Source organism: Rattus norvegicus, chromosome X, assembly GCF_021556685.1.
Source record: "Rattus norvegicus strain SHRSP/BbbUtx chromosome X, alternate assembly SHRSP_T2T, whole genome shotgun sequence".
Lineage (NCBI taxonomy): Eukaryota > Metazoa > Chordata > Mammalia > Rodentia > Muridae > Rattus > Rattus norvegicus.
This window is the reverse complement of record NC_141554.1, coordinates 125,557,331-125,584,789: the sequence shown is the minus strand read 5'-3', so window position 1 is coordinate 125,584,789 and position 27,459 is coordinate 125,557,331. Positions and strand designations below refer to the sequence as shown.

Genomic DNA, 27,459 nt, shown 5'->3' with positions numbered 1-27,459 from the left:
CCAAGAGCAGACAAAGAAGTCAGGGATATACCTGCTTCCACTCAGGAGTCCCAGAAAAAAAACCAAGCTAATAGCCATAACATATACACAGAGAGTCTACTGCAGACACTAGCAGGCCCTGTGCTTGTGCTTTTGGTCTCTGTGAGCCCATATGGCCCTTCCTTAGTTGATTCAGTGGGCCATGTTCTTCTGGTATCTCCAATCCCCTCTGACAGTCCACATTCTTTGAGCCAGGGTTTCTTATCCGCCTGCTGTATTTCCTCTTCAGCTTGCTGTGTGATTTTGTGGAAGTTACTTGACCTCTCTGTTTTATTTTCCCCATGTATAAGATGAGGGCATGAAGGTATCATTTTCATCCCTGACTACTTGGTACCTGCCAGGGCTTCAGTCAGGCATAGTATTCCATATCCATACCAATCCCTGGCAATGTGACAAGAGCAGCATTTTCCCCTTCACCGGGTATAGGCTTCTGGCTGTAGAACATTGCTACTCATGTAGACTGAGGATAATTTGTGAGCTTCCTATGTGTTTTACTTCTGTAGACAGTGGATGGATGGGTTAGCATGATAGGTCTATGTGCATTGGTCCGTTATGATCATTACTTTGGCTCTGTTGATCACTTCCCTGCCTTTTAGAATTCAGTGCTGCCACTTGACCCTCGGTACTCTGGGACCAAAGCAGATTCATTGCATTGAATTTATCCGGTTGTGTCTTCTGAGTCCCAGTGTGAAGTGTGACATATAGAAACTGGCAATGGTAAAACTCTTCACTCATGCTGGAGCCCTGTTCACAAGTCTGTTTCCTAAAGCGTTCATGAAGAACAACACACCAGGTCTTCCCAGTATGGAGAAGTCTCTGTTACAGGACTTCTAACAGGGGAAATCTATGACAATTTCCCTGAACCTCTGATACCCTGTATCAATGTGGAGCAAGACATTGTCATTCACTGTTGGCGTCCCTTTCACATTTGTTTTAAAAAAAATCAATGAAATACAAAAGACATCACTGGCCACATGCTTTTTTTATTTTCATTTTAGAATTATCTTAAAACACAGAAGCAAAGTTATCTGTTTAAACCGTTTTTTTTAAGTGTATAGTTCAGCAGCATATTTCCACGTTGTTTTTGAACAGGTTTCTGGGAGTCTTTTTACGTTGCCAAACAGAAATATTTAACATTAAATACATGCTATTTCCTTTGGTGGGACAGGCCATGGCTGCAGCCAGGCTTTTGCATGACTGAGTCTGACTCCTTTAGCTACATCGTGCCAAACCTGCACTTTTCAGGCTACTGTTTCATTTAGTACAGTGTCCTCCAGGCTCACTGATATGCTCACACACATCTGGATTTCTCCTTTCTCAAGGATGAATAGTACCCCAAAGAGACCTTTGCAAAGATGCTATGTGTTTTCTTTATCAGCATCTGTGGGTGTACAGACTCGCTAGGTTCCTGGAGATTGCTAGCAAGACAGTCTAGCTTACTTGGTTATCTTTAGACCAGAGACAGATTTTGGATTAAAAGACAAGGGTTTTTTGATTGTCTGTTCATTTAGTTTTCTTTTGTTTTTTTTTCCCTTTGGTAGATCTGGCTTAACACATAAATGTGCTTAGCAAGGTACCCTGAGTGTTTTAGTTTGTTCTCCGAGCCTCTTAAGGCCAGACACAGTGGTGGGCATCTGGAATCCCAGCACATACAGGAAGAGAACCCGCAGGAACTGGAACATTGACTACAAGCTGTTGGACCAAATGCCCTAGAAAAAGAAGCACAGTCTAGAAACAACAGAGACACTGCCTTGAATGCCACAGAGACCAAAAGGAGACTCCTAAAAGAGCATCCATCTACCATTCACAGATGTGCCTGTGTTTCTGCTCTTCTTTTCTCTCTTGTGTCCCTCCCTCTCCCTTCCCCCATTCTCTTTCACATGCACAACACACACACACACGCACACAAGCACACAAGCACACAAGCACACATGCATACTGACATGCACTGGCATGCTCATTCGAGTGCACACACACTCAAATGACATAAACTAAGAAAAGTCACGTGGGGGGTCTCATGATGATTGAAGCTGATGTGTCCTCCTGCATAGTTTACCCACAAACACAAATGTGCACACACCATGCAGAATTTCACAGCTAAGAATGAATAGCTGTAAGCAAACACACCCGATAGACTCAATTCTGTTTCTAACTACAGTTCTTTATTAGATTTTTACTTTAACTACATGTGCGAGCATGACCCAACAACCGGGCATGTGGAGGTCAGAGGGGAACTTGGGAGACTCTATTCCATTGTGTGGGGCCCAGGGACTAAACCCAGGTCTTCAGGAATTCCATCATGCTCCCACTGAGCAACCTCCCTGGCTACACCAGGGAGTCCTTAAGACAAGCCTTGATGCTTTGACAAGATGAAGTCAAATCTAAGCAGTCCCCTCTGTTAAAAAAATGATGAAACAAATGTCTGCTGAGTCGGGGCAGCGAGAGCAAAGTAAAAATATGGAGAAATTATACAGGTGCACTTTCCTTACCAACCCCTGGGCGGCCGGCTCCACCCATCCCCCAAGATTCCTGCTCCTTAATTTTCTCTGGACAGGTCTGTTGTTTTGTGACCAATGTTTGCTCCTTGGCCACACACAGCTACTACTGCTGCTGGTGCCCAGGGCTCATCCTTCCTGGCCTTCAGATCCTGGCCTTCAGATCCATTACCTTCCCCCAAGAATTCCTCACAAAAACCATGGGTGGAGGAGGGGATCAGTAGGCTAGAACACAGTAGGACCACAGAAGTCCCAGGGAAGGGCCTGACAGGCACCTAGGAGGCTGCAACAGAATGCCAAGAAAGGATAGTACTGCCCAGGAATCCTGCAGAGACAGAGTCTGCCCTCCTCCTGCCAGGGAGGGTGTAACCACTATGTATCAAAGCCCCCTCACCCGCTCTGAGCTCTACCTTTTGTAGAAATTGTAAAACAACATATCCTTTTTCTGTGGAGGGCAAGCCCAAGGAATAAAGGGATAATGCTGTACTCTATTGCTAAAGAAAGAGAAGGGAGATAGGGCTGTCCTGGACAGCACGGGTGTCAAAGTTCTGGTGATCCCAGAAGAGCCCATCCCCCACTTGCTCCTGGAAAATGATGACATTCTTGGACTCCACCAAAGTCTTCATGCGAAGTTCGTCCTGGGTAGGAGTGATTATCTTTCCCTTTAGTATTTCCCTCTGAATCTTCCTAAGTTTAGCTCTCTTATTGTTGAACCAATCCTGAAATCAGAGTGAGAGAGGGATTAGATTAACATATTTAGCAGATGCTGCTTTGATAGGAACCATATCATGCAGTATCATTTGTCCCCACAAATTGCTTTTGAACTCACAATACAGCTTTTAAAGTTCATAGTGCTTTACATGGCTGCAGCTCTTAGTCGTGATCAAGGATTTGCCTACAGCTTCTGAGTTCTTGGTTTGTATGGCACCACCAGAAATGGAAAGAAAAATATTATATAGTACACGATACCATGTCCTTTATTCTGCACAATTTTACCTAATTAGAGCCATGTGCCAAGCTCTCTGTACACAGGCTTATGGTTGTTTTTGTGAAAAAAAATATCCTTAGACAAAATCTCATGCATGTTAGTGTGGTAATGTACTTGCTTTCTAGCTAAGAGCCAACTCTTCTCTACCCTAGTGGGAATTTGGAGCCATATCCTGAATTCAAGATGTAATAATGCCAGAAACTTAAATTTAGAACTGCCACTGTCTAGGTCACCTTTCAAAACCTTCTAAAATAAAGGCAGACATTCGCCAAGCTCTCTTTCCACATTTGTCTCACCTAATATGAAGAGGCCTTAGATTACAGGAGCATATTTTATTCCCCCTTCTAAGTGAGATCAAGCATCCTCCCTTGGGCCTTCCTTCTTGTTTAGCTTCTTTGGGCCTGTGGAGTGTAACAAGGATATCCTATACTTTATGGCTAATGTCCACTTATAAGTGAGTACATACCATGCTTGTCCTTTTAGGACTGGGTTACCTCACTCAGGATGATATTTTCTAGTTCCATTTGCCTAAAAATGCATGATGTCTTGATTTTGATAGCAGAATAGTATTCCATTGTGTAAATGAACCAACTTTCTATATCCATTTTTCGGTTGAGGTACGTCTAGGTTGTTTCCAGTTTCTGGCTATTATGAATAAAACTCCTATTAATAGAGTGGACCACATGTCCTTGAGGTATGGTGGAGGGTATTTCGAATGTTCTGAAACACTACCAGATTTATTTCCAGAGTGGTTGTACAAATTTGCACTCCACTGGAAATGGAGGAGTGTTCCCTTTCTCCACATCCTCGCCAGCATCTGCTGTCACCTGAGTTTTTGATCTTAGCCATGTTGACTAGTGTGAGGTGGAATCTTGGGGTCATTTTGATTTGCATTTCTCTGATCACTAAGGACTTCGAACATTTCTTTAAGTGCTCTTTGGCCATTCGAGATTCCTCTGTTGAGAATTCTGTTTAGAGCTGTACTCCATTTTTTACTTGGGTTATTTGGTTTGTTGGTCTCTAATCTCTCGAGTTCTTTATATATTTTTGATGTTAGTCCTCTGACAGATGTACAGTTGGTGAAAATCCTTTCCTAATCTGTAGGCTTCCATATTGTCCTATTGACAGTGTCCTACACCTTACAGAAACTTTGCAGTTTCAGGAGGTCTCATTTATTAATTGGCCACTGGTATTCTGTTCAGGAAGTTGTCTCCTGTATCAACGAGTTCAAGCCTATGGTCATAGGATGCAGATGGAGGGAGGAAGCCAGGTAGGAGAGGGGTTGGAGAGGGGAAGGGGGGAATTCAGGATAAAGTATGGGAGGAGGTAGGAGATAGGGCAAGAGGGCCAGGAGAATGAATAGAAATCAGTATCTGACAAAGGTAGGGGGTTATGGGGCCATCTCTAGGGCATGACAGAGACCTGGGATTGAGGAGACTCATAGTCTGTGGGAGTGACTTTAGCTGAGACTCCTAGCAGTGGGGATATGGATACTGAAATAGCCACTTCCTGTAGTCAAGCAGAACCCCCAGTGGAGCAATAGGGACACCAACCTACCCACTTAACTTTTGACCCCAAATTTATCTTGTCTAAAAGAAATGCAGGGATAAAGATGGAGAGAATGGCAAACCAATAATTGGCTCATCTTGAGACCCATCCCATGGACAAACAACAATGTTGACATTATTAATGATGCTGTATTGTATTTGCAGACAGGAACCTAGTATAACTGTCCACTGAGAGGCTCTGCCCAACAGTTGACTGAAACAGATGCAGAGACTCAAGCCAAACATTGGAGGTAGTTCAGGGAGAAGGATTGGGGGAAGGACTGGGGGCACTGGAGGGAATAAGAACTTTACAGGAAGACGAACACAGTCAAGTAACCTGGACCCTTGGGGCTCTCAGAGACTGAATTACCAACCAAAGAGCATACACTGGCTGGAACTAGCCTCTCTCTCTCTCTCTCTCTCTCTCTCTCTCTCTCTCTCTCTCTCACACACACACACACACACACACACACACACACACACACACACACACACGCACACGCACACACACGCACACACTGCACATATGTAACAGATGTACAGCTCGGTGTTCTTGTGGGTCAACTAAGAACTAAAGAAAGGGCTGTCCCTGACCCTGCTGCTTGTCTGTGGATCCCATTCCCCTAACTGGGCTGCATTGTCTGCCCTCAGTGGGAGAGGATATACTTAGCCTTGCAGAGACTTAATGTGCTAGGGTGTGGGGGGGATACCCAGGGGGCACCTAATGCTCAAAGGAAAGGGAAGGGGGATGGGTGAATGGACAGTGTGAGGGGGAGACTGGAATGAGGGGGGCCAGTTTTCAAGATGTAAAGTGAATGAATGAATGAATGAATAAACAAATGGAGATAAAAGAAAGTATAATTTGTGGCTCAATTATTCCATCTCCCTCATTCTGTTTTCATTCATTCATTCATTCATTCATTCATTCATTCTTTCATTCTTTTATAAAGTGGAACTAGCCCTTCTCTCTCTCTCTCTCTCTCTCTCTCTCTCTCTCTCTCACACACACACACACTGCACATATGTAACAGATGTACATATGTGAGTTTTGTCACCAAATTCTCCCTGCAATGATATGATCATTTCCAAATCATTCTATGTTACAAAATGATGCCTAATAGAAGACCCTTGTGAAGAACTCCTGTGTGCTACAAGTTAATTATGGGTTATATATGTGTATATCACATATGTACAAAATACATATGTTACACACATATACATATATAAGATAGATAGATAGATAGATAGATAGATAGATAGATAGATAGATAGATAGAATGATGAATGGATGGACAGATCGATGGATGGATAGATAAGTAAAGATTCTATTTACTTTCTGCTGTTACTTTAGGAATGATGGGGTAGAAACACCAGCTTAATTTTCCTTTTTCTAGTTTCTACTCGTCAAGGCCCCATAGTCCAAATCTTATTTCCCAAAATAAAGCACGAAAATAAAAATACAGCAATCACACAGGCCTAGGACACTGTCATCTGTGTCCTGAGGAGTATCTGAGATCAGCACCCCAATAGAACTAAACAGCAAGCTGACTGACCTTTACTTTCTGTTCATCCACATTCATGAGCTCTGCCAGCTCTTTTCTGTGGAGAGAAAAAGACAAATACTTAGTATTCCATACTAAGCAAAAAATAAAGTACAATCTGTACACTCTATGCATATTTTAAGATTTAATATCTTGCTCCTCTCCATGCTTATTCTTGGTTCTGTTGCAGCCTCCAGGAGGCCCTCGTCCCAGCCCACCTCAATTCCTCCCTGGGACTCGGCCTCCTGGTGCAGACTCAGAGTCCCTCTAGTTCTTCTCCACTTCCCTCTCATCCTTTCTTTTTTGACCCTCCTCTGACCTACATCTACCAAGATGTGAATAGCCACCACACTTTCCATGAATCTCACAGCTGCCACACTTGGCTAGGACCAAAGGACTAACCCAACAAAGATGACACCAGACGTCTACACCAAGAAACACCTAAAACATAATCTCAAATGCCTGGATCACAGTACCAAAACACAACATGAATCAATGCAGTATGCTTCCTCCTAAGTCAGCAACTCTATTGTATTAAGCTGTAAGTAAAACAGTTGAGCTGAAGCATAAGACAGGAACTTCAAAACAACAATTATTAGTATTAGACTCTAAACAGGATATGAAGAAATACCTTTTTAAACACAAATAGTTGGATGAAATGGTGAGACCTATTCAAGACATGAAAGTAGAACCTAAGAAAGGAATAGAATAAAGAAAACCCAAAATGACATAAAAATGGAAATGAAAAACTTAGGATGCCAAACAAAAACTTCATATGTCAGCCTCAACGATAGATTAAAAGACACAGATGACAGAATTTCAGCTCTTGAAGACAAGGTAGAAGATAATGATATCTCAGTCAAAGAAAATGTTAAATATTAAAAAATAAAAATCCAGGCATAAATAGCCCAGGAAATCTGGAACAATATTAAGATGCCACACCTATCAAGGTATAAAAAGTGTATGAAACAAATGGACCAGGACCAGAAAACAACCCCCCCATGACAAGTAACAATCGAAACACTAAATGTACATAAAAAGATAGGGTATTAAAAGCTGCAAAGGGAAAAGCACCAAATCATATACAAAGGAGGGCCCATTAGAATAACAGCTGGCTTTTCTATGGAAACTCTGAAAGCCAGAAGGGTCTGGATAGATGTTCTAAAAGCTCTGAGAGGCCACAATTGCCAACTCAGACTACTAGACCCAGCAAAACAATTACAGGCAGTTGACAAAGGAAGAAAACCATTTCATGATTTAAAACAAACTTAAGCAATTTCTGTACACCAATCCAGCTTCACAGAAGGCACTAGAAGGAAACTGCAATCTGAAGAGGACACAAGGAATAAAACATCCCAGAAAAGTTCATCAAAAGAGGGAAAAAAATCCATGCTGCCACAACAAAATAACAGGAATCAATAAATACCTATCGTTAATAACTGTCCATATTAATGGTCTATGCTGCTTCCCCAGAAGATACAGACTAATAGGTTTGATAAGAAAATGGGATCCATTAAATCAGATAAACTAAACCTGATACAAGAGAAAATGGGGAACACCCTTGAACACATTGGTACAGAAGACAACTTCCTGAACAGAACACTTATGGCTCAGGCACTAAGATCAAGAATTAATAAATGAGGCCTTATGAAACTGAAAGCTTCTGTAAGACAAAGAACAACATCATCCCCATAATACTCCAAGTTAGGCACCATGTCCAGGAGTAGTCGACCAATACAAAAGAGACTGCAGATGTTGTTTTGTTTTTTGTGGGTGTCTGTGTATGTGCACATGTGTGCATGAGTGCATGTTTTCGTGTGACTGTGGGTGAACATACAACACCTTATAGCTTGCTATATTTTTGTCTTGTTTTCTTTTTCTTTTAATTTTGTCTGCTTTGATTTGGGTTTTGGTCTTGACAGTTTTCCTGTTTTGTTCATGAAGTTGAATGGGTAGGAGGAATCTAGGAGGAGTTAGGAAAGGAGAAAATGTAATTAAATATATATTGTATAAAATATTTGTAATAAAAATTTTAAAATGCTATCTCCTCTCACACCTCTACAAGCATTTTTTTTCAGTAATTCTTAGAAGGACTCATGTTTAGAACTGGTTGTACTTTGTTCAAACTGATTGCTGGAATTGTATATGGATTCAGGAGCACAAAGGTCTTCATTCTGTTGAGTATGATCTCTAAAATGTAGTATGTACAAAAAGCAGGCTCCAGCACAAGCAATACTCATGAAATAGATAAACCGGAATGCTAATAAATTTTCAATGTTCTGTGTATTGAAGGAAAAAAGCATCACATGGAATCAGACAATGTATTTGAACATCAATAATGCACTCCAAAACACATCCAGAGTTAAATAGGAAAAGACCTTTTGAAAGAGACAGTTGACCACAAAGACAGGTCACGGTGGCGAAAAGCACAGGTAAAGTCACACAACAGTCAGGAAACGAACTTCAAAATCGCACAGATATTATCCCACACCCAGAAAGGTGGCTATTAACAACATCCACAAAATAACAAGCCTGATATGTCCCTAAAGACGTTGGAAACATCATGCTTGAATCTGAGGAATGTCAAGCAGTATAGCCACAAAGGAAGGGTCAGGTCTCCTACAAACAGTGAGCATGGAATGATCACATGATACAACAAATCTGCTTCTGGGTGTATGCCCACAAATGACTGAAAAATCTGGCACGAAGAAAGGCACTTGTGTACTCTCTTTACTCACAGCTGCAATGCACAATCCATATAGGCCACAGAGAAAATCACCCATTTCTCTTTTTACAGATGGTGTGATAACAGAAAATATATGTTAACAGAAAACATATGATAGCTATGTAATAGGATCTTTGGGCTATAATTTACTCCGGAGAATGCAGAAATTAAGCCAGATGTAGCACACTGATGAGGTTTGAAGACATGCCAATTGAAGCAGGTTAATTCAGAAAGGACAAATTCTGCCCATTTCCCTTATGTGAAGTGTCTACATGAGGCATCTAGAGAGGAGCAATAAGGCAGGAGAGTGGTCACTGGGGCCTGTGGGCATGGAAAGGGCTTTTGTTACAGGGTTCGAATTTCCCAGAGCCTGGTCCAAAACCACTTGACAAGACTTCTGGCTGCTGAATTTTGATCTTCAGATTTGGTTTAGGTGATGGCTTTTATGTTTCTGTGTTTAAGGACAATTCTTTAAATGAAAGGAACCAAAGGGGTGGTCAGTGAGCATTCTGGAGACCTGGTTTCCACCAAGGATGCAGCCTCAGTCACCCAAGAGGGACTTCGTGAGGAACGAAGAGCTAAACAAACCTGCAGAAAGTTTCCTGTCTTCTTACCTGAGACAAAACCCTAGTGGGCCTTTTCTCCTGCCTTTGGCTGACTGCTCCACCCTGGTCATGTACGGTCAAAGCCTGTCCTAAGCATGTTTCAGTTTACATGAATCTATGAACCTGTCAGCTTCCCTTTTCTTTGTCTAAAATGACTAATCCAAAAATGAGCAGCTTGGTCAGCTGATACCCCTCCAAGATGAAAAACATTTCATTTTCAGATTCCCCTGTCTATTTAGTGGAGGGGCATCTTTCTGTCTACCTTGCCTTGCACCAGTCCTATTTCAGTTTTAATAGCTTGTTACCTATTACTGCTTGCTGTGTCTGGAACCTTTCCTGCCTTTCAATTCTTTAATAGATAGAAAAAACAAATTCCATCCAGGACCTCTAGATAATAACTCTCCCAACCATCACCATAGAGTCAGCTGAAAACTTAGTGGGTTTAAGGTCAAGAGGGGACGATAAGTCAACCCAGCTGCCACAGCCAGTAATCTCAGCTACTGAAGTGGCTGAGACAAGAGGATCACAAGTTCAAGAACGATGAACTGGGGTACAGAGTGGGTTCAAGGCCAGCCTGCATAACTCAGACTCTGATTTAACAAGACTAAAGAGAGGCTGTGGTCACCTTCAGAGTTCTGGTGGCCCTCGCAACACAATGCTTTCAGGGTGCCTGCCACTGCTTTGTGAAAACCTCCACTGCCTGCTGTGTAGGCTTTGCTCAGATTCAGTCTTTGTTAAGGCTTGAGCTCGCTAGAGGGCGCACTCCTGTGGCATCCGCTGAGGCTGTGTGTCCTGAAGCTCTCTGAGGAGCTTGTACCTCAGGGACAAAGGTATGCCACTGTAAATGAATCTATGTGCTGAATCTCAAAGACATTAAAACATCTTGAAAAGAGTGAGGAGGGGTCAGGGGAGAGGAAAAGGAGCCCAAAGTTCTGAGGGACAGACCCGGTACACACCGTCTGAAGGCATCTGGGTACTGAGTTTCTTCGAACACTGCCTGCATTTCCCACAGCTGTCCAGGCGTGAATTTGTATGGTTTCCGAGGAATCCTGAATAATAACTGCTCACTGGTCTCATCCGCGTTCCTGGTCTCCTCTGGTTCGTGCTCAGTGTCCTGAATGTTACTCATGTCACAACCTCGGTAACTATGTTCGACTATAGTGCTCCGACCGCCCTGATATAACAGCTCTTTCAGGAGGTCTGTTACTTCGTCGGTAAAGCCGCCCTTGTTTGCTGTGTAGGCCACCCTTTCCTGGGGTTCAGTAGTGATTTCTTCCTCATAGAAGCTCACCCCATAGTAGTCGTAGTCGAAGTAGAAGTACTTACGGGCCATGACCTGTGCTCCTCAGAAGGCGCACCCTTGTGGCTTCTAGAGAGAGGCTCTGCTCCTTGAAGCCCTCTGAGGAGCTGTCCGGGTTCTCCAGACTAAAATTGTGACCCTAGGCGGCACACGTTCCTCTCTGACACGGACACGTGTCCCCCTCCACCGAAGCTATTGATTTTCAACTTACAAACCTGGGTGAGGCTCTAGATTAGGCATAGAAAGTGTGGAGATGAACTTGTATGTGGATTCACCTCATAGAATAAGACAGTTACCATAAATGGCATGGCAATAAGGGCCGCTTGAAGCAGAACGTTAGCTTTTTTTTTGACTCATGAGAAATGGACTCCTAGTTGGACCTCAGTTGAGGAGTTTCCCTGGGTCTAAGAGAGGATATTGATTATGGCTGTGAGTGCATTTTAGGCAGATTTAGAGGAGAAGGCAGGATATCAATAAAAATAACTAAAATATCATTTTAGGATATAATTTCCAGTTTTTATGTGACCCTAAATAAAGCTTTATCTCTTTGTACTGCCTGTTATTTGAAGCATTCTCATTATGCAAATTATGAAGTCAAAATAACGAATCAACTGAAAAATATTAGCTGGCCCTTTACATCCTGAAATCCAAATTAGGCCATGATTTAATTCTGTATAAAAAGAATAAAAGCACACGTGTGCAATTATAAATATGTGTTTTCAATTTTAACAAAGATTGTAATTATATGTATCTGTATATGCATATGTTGTACACACCAGAGAAGAATACTTGGACACCAGTTAAGTGTTTGTGATCCCAGTGTAGTTCCCAATCTTTCTCAGGATAAACTTTTAAACACATAAACCATATCTTGGGCTGACATATTTCAATTAACAAGAAGAGTTTTCCAGAAGCAGAACTATGGAAGCCAAAAAAGCAATTTTAGTACATTTTAAGACTTTCTCAGAACTGTATGAACTTTGATGGATACAGTCTTTTAGGTTTGGGCAGGCAGTGCTGTCTATGTGCTAAGTTTAATGGCCTAAATGGTATTTCAATCATGGAGTCAGCTGTGTTAAGGTCTGGGTCCCTTTTATAGTCTATAAAGTAAAGTTCTTCACGGTTCATTATTAATAAGTGTTTAGTTTGTGAACAAGTGTTTTGTGCCTGTCTACCTTTGATCACATAAAATTTCAGGTCCAAAATGGATAGAGTTTTAGGGAGGTCTTCTTTAGTGTACCAGGGAGCCTTCCAGAAGTGAAGGTTCCAGGTTTTATTGTTGTTTTTGTTTTTGTTTGGTTTTGCTTTTTTTATGGTCCAGACTTATTACTTTCAGGAGTCACTGAGTATCCAGAATTTTCTGAATCCATGTACATGAGTCCCAAAGTCAGGAGATTTATAGGATCCGTGAGAGGCCATCACTCTGCCTACCACTCTTACTCCTGGCGACCTTACCCCAAGCTTCAAGGGCAACTTCAGTTGAATCTTGCTAAAGTAACCTGTTGGTTCCTGCCTCTCTATGATCTGCAGTGTCTCCTGTTGACTCTTCATTAGCATTTTTCTTGTGTCTCTATCTGAGAGAAGTGTCTAAACTCACCAACAGTGGCAAGACAGTCTGTGGCATTGGCTAGCAAGCTCAATATCTTGGCTCTAACATCACAAAACTTATTCTTACCGTTTTCCCATCTTTGTGCCTTGTATCCTTTTCTGTGCTTTTCCTCAGTCTACCCAGGATGCTAGGTAATAGCCAGAGGCTTCTTTTGGAATGTAATTTGAAGGAAGGAAGACTTCTGACACTTTGAGCTAGATATGTTTTCTGAAGCCTTAGGAGGCACTTCCGTCCTCTTATGGCCTTGATTGTTAGCTTGACTGAATTTACAATAACCTAGGAGGCACACCCATGGGAGATGCTGAGGGTAACTCTCGAGAGAATCATCCCTCAATAGGGCTGGCTTATTCCAACTGGAAGACCAGCTATAATGAGGTCAAATGAAAATCCTCTGCGTGCATATAGATTCTCTTTTTCTGAGTAATTCTATCATCTCCAGTGTCATCATTGTCTGACTTCGGAATGTGGATTCTCCAGACTTCTAAAAAGTCTTATTCTATGAGGTGAATCCACACACAGACTTTCCAGAGACCTTTCTGATTTTCTGCACTGGATGAGAGCTGCTGAGAAGGTCGTCTTCTTGGACTGAGCAGCTTTTGAGTTCTTTGCCTTTCACATGTACATCTGTCAGGTTCTTTCAGCTTCTGCTCTGCAAGTCAATTTAGGGAATGCCCTTTAGTTCTAATGTGATACTAGAGAAATAATTGCTAACAATTAATTTCCCAAATAGACTTAGTGGTGTGTCTGTAGTTGAATAATTTTGCTATACTTAAATTGGTGAAATTTCCGGCTAGTATGGAGATCACTGATTTCTCATTGGAAAAATATACAAGACAAAACATTCCATAGTACTGATTCACCAAAGGCAAAGACACTTTTGCACATTTCTGAAAGATTCTTCCTAAGATGGTGGATAATTACTTAAGACAGGTCTAGATAAAGTAAGAAATGAAAAAAAGATGAACTTAAAAGAGATGACTTTTCCTAAGTCCAAACTTGCATAAACACTCCAATTTGAATTTTCCATTTAGAAACCAGACATAGAACTGTAAAAAAAAAAAAAGAGGAAAGAAAATAAAAAAGAAAGCCTTTATTGTGAGACTGGCTGATCTACAATATTATGTTAGTAAGTCTCAGGCCTGAAGGGGATAGGAAGTTAAGAGTTAGGATTCTGAGTATTAAAAGCTGGGGTCCTGTACAGTGTGGCAGAGATACAAGGGAGGACCCCAATGAGGCCTAGGGCATTGAAATCTTTGATTTCTAAGTGGTTTATTTCATGTGTGGGAATAATTTACCCACCTTTGCTGGTAGCTGTAACATCACCAATGCTGCTGCAGTATTATTCTTTCTATTGTTGGCTGAAGGGAATTAAAATTACATCTTCCATGGAGACGGCCTTCCCTGAAGGAGTCATTCAGCAATACTAGGAGGATGGCCCTCGGGATACACTCTTACCACTCACCTTTGCTTTCGAATATAAAACCACATTGATATCTCTGGAGATGCATACAGGGAGAAGCACCCCTAAAAATTATTGGACTTCCTTTTTCATATTCATATTCTTGGGACTATGTAAAAGGACTTTTAATGGTGGGATAATTTGGGGGAGAAACGTAAAACTACCCCAAGCTATATGCATGACTACTATGGTCTCTTGAGCAGAGATTCTGAGCTTCATGTTGTAGTTCAGAATTTGGGTTTTTTTTTTTCAGGAACAAGAATAATTAAATCAAACTGAACAGAAAACACAAGGACAGTTTATATACCTTGAACTAAAATCTAATCCATTTTAGCCCATACTCTATAATTTTCTCCTATGTGATTTGATCACAGTTTTACTATACCTAGGTCTGACATTCTATGTTTTTTTTTTTTAAATCACTGGTGCTCTGAAAAACTGGGAAAGAATGCACATCTGTAAAGCATGAACAATAGACGACTTCAGGACTCAGACTGCAGGGACTTTTGCTTCCGGTTTGTTCTCTCACAGGAGGACATGGTGGCTCTTGGTGAGACCCTGGTGCATGTGAAGATCACTCGGCTGCACCTTTGGCTGTGCACATTATCACATTATCACCACCCACCACATACTTTATATCTAGATAGTTCTCATCGTTCCCCAAACACTAACCAAGGTCATGTCTGTGAAGAACATCCTTTGGTTCAGAATGACTGCTATTACCATGACTGTGTATGGAAACCCTGAGTGCGTTGTTCTAAGCACCTGTTTTGGAGTTTGTCAAGGCATATTAAGACAAAAATGGCCCTACTTGTGACATCATGTTCTTCTTCTTCATTTCAACATCTAGTTTTATTTATTTTTTTAGTTATATGATGTGAACACTAATCCCCCCCCTCTCTCAATTGGGTATTTCTTATTTACATTTTACAAGTGGACATTAAAGAAACAACCACTCTCAGTGAGATATGGATTAGCCAGAGAAAAGATAGAATGGCCAATGAACATAACAGTAAAATACACTGAGACAAAGCAGTTAAGAGAGACAGTGGGTAAATAAGATTATTGAATAATTTTTGCAATTATATTTAAAAATGATTGTTTATATGGGGAAAGTTATAGCCTATAACTTTTTACAATTATTATACAGTTATAGCCTATAAATTGACTTTTTACAATTATTAATGGAATGAGTGGCTATTATTATTATTATTATTATTTTAATTTTCATTTTTATTGGATGTTTTTTATCGACATTTCAAATGTTATTCCCTTTCCCGGTTTCCCATCCATAAACCCCCTATCCCATCCCCATCCCCTTCTTGAATGAGGGTGTTCCCCCACCCACCCACACCTTCCCACCTTCCCCCCTGACGTTCCCCTACACTGGGGGATCCAGCCTTGGCAGGACCAAGGGCTTCTCCTCCCATTGTTGCCCAACAAGGCCATCCTCTGCTACATATACAGCTGGAGCCATGGGTCTGTCTATGTATAGTCTTTGGGTAGTGATTTAGTCCCTGGGAGCTCTGGTTGATTGACATCGTTGTTCTTATGGGGTTGCAAGCCCCTTCAGCTCCTTCAATCCTTTCTCTAACTCCTCCAATGGGGATCCCATTCTCAGTTCAATAGTTGGCTGCTAGCATTTGCCTCTGTATTTGTCATGCTCTGGCAGAGCCTCTCAGGAGACAGCTATATCAGGCTCCTGTCAGCATGCACTTCTTAGCATTAGCAATATTGTCTGGGATTGGTGGCTGTATATATATGGGCTAGATCCTCAGCTATGGCAGGCTGTGAATGCCCAGTCCTTCACTTTCTGCTCCAAACGTTGTCTCCATATCTCCTCCTATGGATATTTTTGTTCCGCCTTTTAAGAAGGATTGAAGCATCCACACTTTGGTCATCCTTCCTCTTGAGCTTCATGTGGTCTGTAAACTGTATCTTAGGTAATCCGAGCTTTTGGGCTAATACCCACTTATCAGTGAGTGTATACCATGTGTGTTTTTCTGTGATTGGGTTACGTCACTCAGTATGACATTTTAAAATTAAAATATAATTACAGAACTTCTCCCCTTCTTGTTCCTCTCACCTATCTCAAACCTCTACTCTCTCTCAAATTCATTACCTCTTTTCTTTAATTATTATTAAATACATGTGAATATATATATATATATATATATATATGCTGAGTCTGCTTAGTGTAGTGGTTTAGGGATAACCACTTGGTATTGAATAACTAATTAAAGGCCTCATTCCCATAAGACTTATTCTCCCTTTATTAGCAATTAATAATTACTTAAAGATAGGGGTGGAGAGCAGTAATCTTTGATGAATTAGGTTTGAATGTCAACTAGTGTTGGAATTGTTAAAATTTTGTCTAGGGGCCTGTGCCGAGAGCTGAGCCTAGGAAACAGCTCTATGTACCCAGGTCCTGTGGATACAGAGCTGGATTCTCAGAAGTAAGGACAATACTGAGGGCACAGAGAAGACCACCACTTCTGCTCATATTCCTGACCCAAGAGGAACCAGCCCGGAGCTCTTTGGACACAGGAACCTAGGAGCAGACTGGGACAGGATCCTTCCTGTTTCTGCCTGTGCCTGGAGCTGACCCTAGAACACAGTTCTCTGTACAAAGATTCTGCTGGGAGAAAGCCAGTCTCCAGGAGAGCTGACACAAAGGCTTACAGGAGGGTCAAGGCACTGTTAGAGACAGAAAGACCAGCTAAGAGCAGAGAAAAGTAGATGGCAGCAGGCAAGGGCAAAGACCTAAGGAACAGAAACCAAGGCCACTTGGCATCATCAGAACCCAGTTCCCCCACCACAGCAAGCCCTGGATACCCCAACACAGTGAAAAAGCAAGATTTTGATTTAAAATCACAACTCATGATGATGTTAGAGGACTTGAAGAAGGACATAAATAGCTGCCTTAAAGAAGTACAGGACAACACAGGAAGACGGGCAGAAGCCATCACAGAGGAAACACAAAAATCCCTTAAAGAATGACAGCAAAACACAGAATGCAAAATGCAAAAAGCTACTGGTCCAAAACATCCAGGAAATCCAGGACTCAATGAGAAGATCAAACCTAAGGATAATAGGTATTGAAGAGAGTGAAGACTCCCAGCTCAAAGGACCAGTAAATATCTTCAACAAAATCATAGAAGAAAACTTCCCTAACCTAAAAAAAGAGATACCCATAGGCATACAAGAAGCCTACAGAACTCCAAATAGATTGGACCAGAAAAGAAACACCTCCCGTCACATAATTGTCAAAACACCAAACGCACAAAATAAAGAAAGAATATTAAAAGCAGTAAGGGAAAAAGGTCAAGTAACATATAAAGGCAGACCTATCAGAATCACACCAGACTTCTCGCCAGAAACTATGAAGGCCAGAAGATCCTGGACTGATGTTATACAGACCCTAAGAGAACACAAATACCAGCCCAGGTTACTGTATCCTGCAAAACTCTCAATTAACATAGATGGAGAAACCAAGATATTCCATGACAAAACCAAATTTACACAATATCTTTCTAAAAATCAGCACTACAAAGGATAACAGATGGAAAACTCCACACAAGGAGGGAAACTTGATCCTGGAAAAAGCAAGAAAGTTTCAATTAACCCAGCAAAAAAATAGCTACAGAAACATAATTCCACCTCTAACAACAAAAATATCAGGGGAAGCCAATCATTGGTTCCTAATATCTCTCAACATCAATGGATTAATCACCCAATAAAAAGACATAGACTAACAGACTGGATATGTAAAGAGACCCCAGAATTTCGCTGCAAACAGGAAACACACCTTGGAGACAAAAACAGTCACTACCTCAGAAGAAAGGGCTGGAAAACAATTTTCCAAGCAAGTGGTCCCAAGAAATAAGCTGGAGTAGATATTCTAATATCGAATAAAATCTACTTTCAACCAAAAGTTATAAAAAATGTAAGGAAGGACACTTCATAATCATCAAAGGAAAAATCCACCAAGATGAACTCTAAATCCTGAGGATTTATGCTCCAAATGCAAGGGCACCTACATTCATAAAAGAAACCTTACTAAAGTTCAAAGCACACATTGCACCTCACAAAATAATAGTGGGAGACTTCGATACCCCACTCATATCAACGGACAGATCACGGAAACAGAAACTAAACAGAGACACAAAGAAACTAACAGAAGTTATGAACCAAATGGATTTAACAGATATCTATAGAACATTTCATCCTAAAACAAAAGAATATACCTTCTCCAGCTCCTCATGGTACCTTCTCCAAAATTGACCATATAATCAGTCACAAAACAGGCCTAAATAGATACAATAAAATGAAAATAATCCCATGCATCCTATCAGATCACCATGCACTAATGCTGGTCCTTAATAATAAAAAAAGGACAGAAAGCCCACATACACATGGAAGATGAACAACGTTCTACTCAATGATAACTTGGTCAAGGAAGAAATAAAGAAAGAAATTAAAGACTTTTTAGAATTTAATGACAATGAAGGCACAACATACCCAAACTTATGGGACACAGTGAAAGCTGTGCTAAGAGGAAAACTCATAGCTCTGAGTGCCTCCAAAAAGAAACTGGAGAGTCTTGACAGCACACCTAAAAGCTCTAGAAAAAAAACAAGCAAATACACCCAAGAGAACTAGATGGCAGGAAATAATCAAACATGGGGTTGAAATCAAGCAAGTAGAAACAAAAAGAACTATACCAAGAATCAACAAAACCAGGGGGTGGTTCTTTGAAAAAAATCAACCAGAAAGAGAAACCCTTAGCAAGACTAACCAGAGGGCACAGAGACATTATGCAAATTAACCAAATCAGAAATGAAAAGGGGGACACAATAACAGAAACTGAGGGAATTTAAAAAATCATCAGATCCCATTACAAAAGCCTATATTCGAGAAAACTGGAAAAATCTCGATGAAATGGACAATTTTCTAGACATATACTCAGTACCAAAGATAAATCAGGAACAGATAAACCATCTAAATAGTCCCATAACTCCTAAAGAAATAGAAGCAGTTATTAAACATCTTGTAGCAAAAAAAAAAAAAAAATCACAAGACCAGATGGGTTTAGTGCAGAATTCTATTAAACCTTCATAGAAGACCTAATACCAATACTGTCCAAATTATTCCAAAAAATAGAAACAGAAGGAACACTACCCAATTTCATCTACGAAGCCACAATTATGCTTATACCTAAGCCACAGAAAGTCCCAACAAAGAAAGAGAACTTCAGACCAATTTTCCTTATCAATATCGGTGCAAAAATACTCAATAAAATTCTGCAAACCGAATCCTAGAACATATCAAAACGACCTTCCACCATGATCAAGTAGGCTTCATTCCAGGAATGCAGGGATGATTCAATATACAGAAAACCAACAACGTAATCCACTATATAAATAAAATCAAAGAAAAAAACCCATAATCATCTTATTAGATGATAAGAAAGCATTTGACAAAATTCAACACTACTTCACTTTAAAAGTCTTGGAAAGATCAGGAATTCAAGGCCCATACATAAACATAGTGAAAAACAATATACAGCAAACCAGTAGCCAACATCAAATTAAATGGAGAGAAACTTGAAGAAATCCCACTGAAACCAGGGACTAGACAAGGCTGCCCACTCTCTCCCTACTTATTCAATATAGTACTGGAAGTCCTAGCCAGAGCAATCAGACAACAAAAGGAAGTCAAAGGGATAGAAATTGGAAAGGAAGAAGTCAAAATATCACTATTTGCAGATGATATGACAGTATACCTAAGTGACCCCAAAAATTCCACCAGAGAACTACTAAAGCTGATAAACAACTTCAGCAAAGTGGCTGGATATAAAATTAACTCAAACAAATCAGTAGCCTTCCTCTACTCAAAGGATAAACAGGCTGAGAAAGAAATTAGGGAAATGACAACCTTCACAATAGTCCAGATAATATAAAATACCTCAGTGTGACTCTAACCAAGCAAATTAAAGACCTGTATGACAAGAACTTCAAGTCTCTGAAGAAAGAAATTGAAGATCTCAGAAGACAGAAGGATCTTCCATGCTCATGGCAGGATTAGTGTAGTAAAAATGACCATCTTGCTGAAGCCAATCTACAGATTCAGTGCAATCCCCATCAAAATTCCAACTCAGTTCTTCATAGACTTAGAAAGAGCAATTTGAAAATTCATTTGGAATAACAAAAAAACCCAGGATAACAAAAACTATCCTCAACAATAAAAGAATTTCTAGGGAAATCACTATCCCTGACCATAAGCTGTATTACAGAGCAATAGTAATAAAAATTGTATTGTATTGGTACAGATACAAGGAGGTAAACAAACAGAATACAATTGAAGACCCAGAAATGAACCCACACACCTATGGGCACTTGATTTTTGACAAAGGAGCCAAAACCATCCAATGGAAAAAAGATAGCATTTTCAGCAAATGGTGCTGGTTCAACTGGAGCTCAGCATGTAGAAGAATGCAGATCGATCCATGCTTATCACCCTGTACAAAGCTTAAGTCCAAGTGGATCAAGGACCTCCACATCAAACCAGATACACTCAAACTAATAGAAGAAAAACTAGGGAAGCATCTGGAACACATGGGCACTAGGGAATATTTCCTGAACAGAACACCAATGGCTTATGCTCTAAGATCAAGAATCGACAAATGGGACCTCATAAAATTGCAAAGCTTCTGTAAGGCAAAGGACACTGTCATTAGGACAAAACAGCAACCAACAGATTGGGAAAAGATCTTTACCAATTCTACAACCGATAGAGGGCTTATATCTAAAATATACAAGGACCTCAAGAAGTTAGACTCTAGAGAGCCAAATAACCCTATGAAAAACTGGGGTACACAGCTAAACAAAGAATTCTCAGCTGTTGAATATCGAATGACTGAGAAGCACCTAAAGAAATGTTCAACATCCTTAATCATCAGCAAAGTGCAAATCAAAACAACCCTGAGATTTCACCTCACACCAGTCAGAATGGCTAAGATCAAAAATTCAGGTGACGGGGGCTGGGGATTTAGCTCAGTGGTAGAGCGCTTACCTAGGAAGCGCAAGGCCCTGGGTTCGGTCCCCAGCTCCGAAAAAAAGAACCAAAAAAAAAAAAAACTCAGGGGACAGCAGATGCTGGCGAGGATGTGGAGAAAGAGGAACACTCCTCCATTGTTGGTGGGATTGCAGACTGGTACAACCATTCTGGAAATCAGTCTGGAGTTTCCTCAGAAAATTGGACATAATATTATCTGAGGACCCAGCTATATGACCCCTTGACATATACCCAAATGCTACTCCAACATACAACAAAGACACATCCTCCACTATGTTCCTAACAGCCAGGAATGGATACAGAAAATGTGGTACATCTACACGATGGAGTACTACTCAGCTATCAAAAACAATGACTCCATGAAATTTATAGCCAAATGGATTGAACTAGAAAATATCACCCTGAGTGAGGTAACCCAATCACAGAAAAACACACATGGCGTGCACTCACTGGTAAGTGGATATTAACCCAAAAGCTCTGATTACCCAAGACACAATCTACAGACCACAAGATGCTCAAGAAGAAGGATAACCAAAGTGCAGATGCTTCAGTCCTTCCTAGAAGGTGGAACAAAAATATTCATAGGAGAAGATAGAGACAAAGTTTGAAGCAGAGCCTGAAAGAATGGTCCTCAGAGTGGGAACCACCTTGGGATCCAGCCCATATACATACAACCACCAAACCTAGTCTTTATTGAGGATGCCAAGAGGTGCATGCTGACAGGAGCCTGATATAGCTGTCTCCTGAGAGGCTCTGCCAGAGCATGACCAATACAGAGGTGGACTCTCACAGCCAACCATTGGACTGAGAACAGGTTCCCCATTGGAGCAATTAGAGAAAGGATTGAAGGAGCTGAAGGGACTTGCAACCCCATAAGAACAACAATGTCAATCAACCAGAGCTTCTATGGACTAAACCACTACCCAGAGAGTACACATGGACAGACCCATGGCTCCAGGTGCATATGTAGCAGAGGATGGCCTTGTTGGGCACCAATGGGAGGAAAAGTTGTTGGTCCTGCCAAAGCTGAACCCCCCAGTGTAGGGGAATGTCAGGGCAGGGAGGCAGGAAGGGCTTGGTGGACGCGTGGGGGACACCCTCATAATAGAATGTGGAGGGGGATTGGATAGAGGTTTATGGATAGGAAACTGGGAAAGGTAGTAACGTTTGAAATGTAAATAAATACAACAATATCCAATAAAAAAGGCATAAAAGGGGGAGGACTAGGAGTGGGGACAGCATGTGGGATATAAATAAATATATAAATTAATGAAAATATTTGGGGGTAGTAATGTTGTTGAGATTGCATTACTACAGCTTCCCTTTTATATTTAAAAGACACAATGTCGCAGCAGACTTCCTGATGTTCTAGATCTTACAATCCTTCTCCTCCCTATTTCTCCACGTTCTCTGAACCCAATGAGGAAAACTTATGCTGTAAATGTATACGTTTCAGACTGGGCATCGCATGGCAAGTATTATCTGTATTTTGAACAGTTATGGCTTTATATAGTGGTCTCCTGATAAAGCCAGACACTTCTTTAATCATGGTTGATGTCTACCCTTATCTGTGGGTATTAAAATAAGTATTTAAAATTAGAAATTATATTAGTATGGAAAAATGGCAATATAGTAGGTTCAAGAGTTGTGACCTCACTAGATACACATAGTTGACTAGATTTATAATACTAAGAATAATTTCCCTTCTGTTAAACAGGCCTTAAGTCCAAGTAGAAAAACTTTTGTTATGTCAAAGATAGATGTGATACCTTTAAAGAAATATATCCATATAGGTCATTATGTTTAGACAATTTCTAAAAGACGCTAAGGTAATCTGAAAGTATGTTAAATTGCATTGTCCTTTTTTCTAGGGGTGTTGAATACATTTTAAATATTTCTTTAGCATTCGAGTTCTTCTTTAGCCAACTCTGTTTAAATACATAGCACATTTATATTGATTTTATGTTCTTGATTCTTCATTTTAAAGAGTTTTCTGCATATTCTGGATATTAATCTATCAGAAAATAACTGGCAAGTATCCTTTCCAACTTTGTGGATTTCCTCTTAAGTCAGATGATTCTTTCCCTTGCTACACAGAGGCTTTTAAATTCTATAAGGTTCACTGGCTAACTTTTGACCTTACATATCTGAAAACTGATCCTATCACAATAGCTCACAGGTAGGGTTTTGCATATTAAAGATTCTGAGATAGGAGCAATTGGGTAGGAGATATGATGTTCATATCTCTAAAGATAGAAAATTTTATGTGAGTCTTCTTAGTCATAATCCTGACTTGCCTGAGACGAAACACTGAAATGCACGCTCAAAATATATATCTCCAAGATAAAAGAAACCTTACCAGAGAAAAAGATCTGAACTTAATATTTAAAAAACTTTTAAGAATGCTCTATCAACTCTCCCCCTCTCATTTGAGGATTCGGTCAACACTAGAAAACCTGAAGCTAGGAAGAATTAGTGAGTAATTTTAACAAGCAGGTACGTGCTCCCCCCTCCTATCCAGGACGAACTTCGCATGAAGACTTTGGTGGAGTCCAAGAATGTCATCATTTTCCAGGAGCAAGTGGGGGATGGGCTCTTCTGGGATCACCAGAACTTTGACACCCATGCTGTCCAGGACAGCCCTATCTCCCTTCTCTTTCTTTAGCAATAGAGTACAGCATTATCCCTTTATTCCTTGGGCTTGCCCTCCACAGAAAAAGGATATGTTGTTTTACAATTTCTACAAAAGGTAGAGCTCAGAGCGGGTGAGGGGGCTTTGATACATAGTGGTTACACCCTCCCTGGCAGGAGGAGGGCAGACTCTGTCTCTGCAGGATTCCTGGGCAGTACTATCCTTTCTTGGCATTCTGTTGCAGCCTCCTAGGTGCCTGTCAGGCCCTTCCCTGGGACTTCTGTGGTCCTACTGTGTTCTAGCCTACTGATCCCCTCCTCCACCCATGGTTTTTGTGAGGAATTCTTGGGGGAAGGTAATGGATCTGAAGGCCAGGATCTGAAGGCCAGGAAGGATGAGCCCTGGGCACCAGCAGCAGTAGTAGCTGTGTGTGGCCAAGGAGCAAACATTGGTCACAAAACAACAGACCTGTCCAGAGAAAATTAAGGAGCAGGAATCTTGGGGGATGGGTGGAGCCGGCCGCCCAGGGGTTGGTAAGGAAAGTGCACCTGTATAATTTCTCCATATTTTTACTTTGCTCTCGCTGCCCCGACTCAGCAGACATTTGTTTCATCATTTTTTTAACAGAGGGGACTGCTTAGATTTGACTTCATCTTGTCAAAGCATCAAGGCTTGTCTTAAGGACTCCCTGGTGTAGCCAGGGAGGTTGCTCAGTGGGAGCATGATGGAATTCCTGAAGACCTGGGTTTAGTCCCTGGGCCCCACACAATGGAATAGAGTCTCCCAAGTTCCCCTCTGACCTCCACATGCCCGGTTGTTGGGTCATGCTCGCACATGTAGTTAAAGTAAAAATCTAATAAAGAACTGTAGTTGAGAAACAGAATTGAGTCTATCGGGTGTGTTTGCTTACAGCTATTCATTCTTAGCTGTGAAATTCTGCATGGTGTGTGCACATTTGTGTTTGTGGGTAAACTATGCAGGAGGACACATCAGCTTCAATCATCATGAGACCCCCCACGTGACTTTTCTTAGTTTATGTCATTTGAGTGTGTGTGCACTCGAATGAGCATGCCAGTGCATGTCAGTATGCATGTGTGCTTGTGTGCTTGTGTGTGTCTGTGCGTGGGTGTGTGTGCTGTGCATGTGAAAGAGAATGGGGGAAGGGAGAGGGAGGGACACAAGAGAGAAAAGAAGGGCAGAAACACAGGCACATCTATGAATGGTAGATGGATGCTCTTTTAGGAGTCTCCTTTTGGTCTCTGTGGCATTCAAGGCAGTGTCTCTGTTGTTTCTAGACTGTGCTTCTTTTTCTAGGGCATTTGGTCCAACAGCTTGTAGTCAATGTTCCAGTTCCTGCAGGTTCTCTTCCTGTATGTGCTGGGATTCCAGATGCCCACCACTGTGTCTGGCCTTAAGATACAGTGTTGTGAGAACAAACTCTAGTAAAATGGCCTGGAAGGGAAGCAGAGTGTAGAAGACTGACCTGCTATTGATGCCTGGTTATGGAACTCTTAGGCTATTTTGTAGTTAATTTGAAGCTACCCTACTGTCTTAAATAGATCTTGAGCTCCTTCCCATTTTTTATTGAGTTCATTGTCAAGGTAGGCTTTACAAAGGCAGCCTTTTCTCCACACATGCCCCATCACATTAGGATCTCGTTTGGAGACCTCCGTAGTCTCCTGAGTGAGAATAATGTATGATTAAAGAACAGTTGCACGGGGCAGGGACACAGCTCATTGTCAGATGTCAGATATAGACTTTATCTCATTCTTTGATAAAACACAAATATGGAATTAAGGACTTTGAACTGCTCATAAGTTGTGTACCATCCCATCCTGGAAGAAGCCATCAAAAATACTAAATTTGGAGGAAGAGAGACAATGAACTCATCTGATTGCATGCAGTGAATCACAGCTTGTGCTGGCTTTGTGCAAAATGGACAAGGTTCTGTGGTGTCCCACATGCCAAATGTTCTGATTTCCCATGGCTTTCTGGATGGAGCCCATCCCCAAACAGCACAGGAAAACATCTAATCCTGAATAATACTAGTAACCCCGTAACATGATTGAACGATGAGAAAACACCACTCACTCTTACTCTACAATGTCTAGCCTCAGTGGAATTTCTACACTCCATGGAAACTGAGTTGTTTGTTTGTTTTCTCCATTATCACATTAACTAACCCATAGTTTAAAGCAGTCCCTTTAAATCTGTGGTTTCCGGCATGACTTCCCAACAGGAATCCACAACAGAAGCAAGGCAATGTTCATGCATGCACCACATGGGAGCCAGATTTTCATGGTGGGCCTGGAAAAGTTCTAGAAGATCATCCTTGTACCTACTATTGTAATGCTTTCTGTGATTGATAAGGAGTGTTGAGAACAGGTCTTAATGTCTTGAAGACTTGAGCCTGACATGTTTTGTAACAGAGCCCTTTGGTAGCAGCCTGAGGGACTGCCCTGATAACCATCTGTTGTGCTCGCCTTACCTTTACTCTGAGTGTAGCAGGAGCCCTAATGAACCATAGGTCCTCCAGCCCATCCTTTGTGTGGAGGATACCAAAGAACACAAAATTTCACAGTGCTGATAATGATTTCATAGCTAATCTACATGTGTTTGTGTTTCTGCCTTTTGTTTTATTTTCTTCTGGCAGCATCTATTCTTGGCCTAGGGCTCACTTTGGATCATTCACACAAATCACAGGGCTTTGCAGAGAATTTCAAAATGAGTTTCAAACTAAGTTACTGTTAAAAAAGAAAAAGAAATACCTAGGAGCCTGTAGGATCTTATTCTTAGCCTCTTTCTTTCTTTCTTTCTTTCTTTCTTTCTTTCTTTCTTTCTTTCTTTCTTTCTTTCTTTCTTTCTTTCTTTCTTTCTTTCTTTCCTTTCTTTCTTCTTTTTTTATTTAGAGACAGGCTTTCTCTATGTAGTCCCTGTTGTCCGGGAACTTACTCTGTAGACCATATTGGCCTCAAATGCACAGAGATCTGTCTGCTTCTGCCTCCTTAGTGCTGGAATTAAAAGAATCCAATTAAAGGACACCACCACCACCACCACCACCACCACCACCACCACCACCACCACCACCACCATCACCACTGCCACCCAGATCTCGTAAAGATTAAGTACATGGTATCTGGTCCATGTGCCTAAGAGTAACCCTGTGAACAGTTAAATTTTGACAGCAATCTAAAGAAGAGATGGATCTCAGAGCCACATATCTCATTTTCCAAAAATGTCCCCTTCCTCTCATTGTATAACTGTATTCCTAAAATATTAACCCTCAGAAAAAGAACCAAAAAACAAACAGCAAAATAACCATGATAATATGGAAGAGAGTAGAACATCCTTTAAAAACTCAAGCCCCAGTCTTCCCCCTTAGCAGCTGAGTATGCCGTTGTCACAATGTTGCTGGAAATAAAACTTTCTTTTAAAAAGCTTT

At 41.0% G+C, this 27,459-nt stretch overlaps 1 protein-coding gene across 1 annotated transcript; it reads right to left on the bottom strand.

The window, feature by feature from the left end:
• Positions 1–3,003: 3,003 nt before the first annotated feature.
• Rhoxf11 (Rhox homeobox family member 11) lies at positions 3,004–11,464 on the bottom strand. Its single transcript, NM_001024873.2, has 3 exons — positions 10,897–11,464; positions 6,623–6,668; positions 3,004–3,253 (listed from the first exon to the last, which is right to left on the bottom strand). Exons 1-3 carry the CDS (start codon positions 11,271–11,273, stop codon positions 3,029–3,031), a joined length of 648 nt encoding a protein of 215 aa, NP_001020044.1. The 5' UTR covers positions 11,274–11,464; the 3' UTR covers positions 3,004–3,028.
• Between the last annotated feature and the right edge of the window lie 15,995 nt (positions 11,465–27,459).

Excerpts from the sequence above, each read along its gene's own strand:
- Rhoxf11 (NM_001024873.2), bottom strand. The coding sequence starts at position 11,273 with ATGGCCCGTAAGTACTTCTACTTCGACTACGACTACTATGGGGTGAGC. Across the intron at positions 6,669-10,896 it reads TACCCAGATGCCTTCAGACG|AAAAGAGCTGGCAGAGCTCA; the intron begins GTGTGTACCGGG and ends TTCTCTCCACAG. Across the intron at positions 3,254-6,622 it reads TGGATGAACAGAAAGTAAAG|GATTGGTTCAACAATAAGAG; the intron begins GTCAGTCAGCTT and ends CTCTGATTTCAG.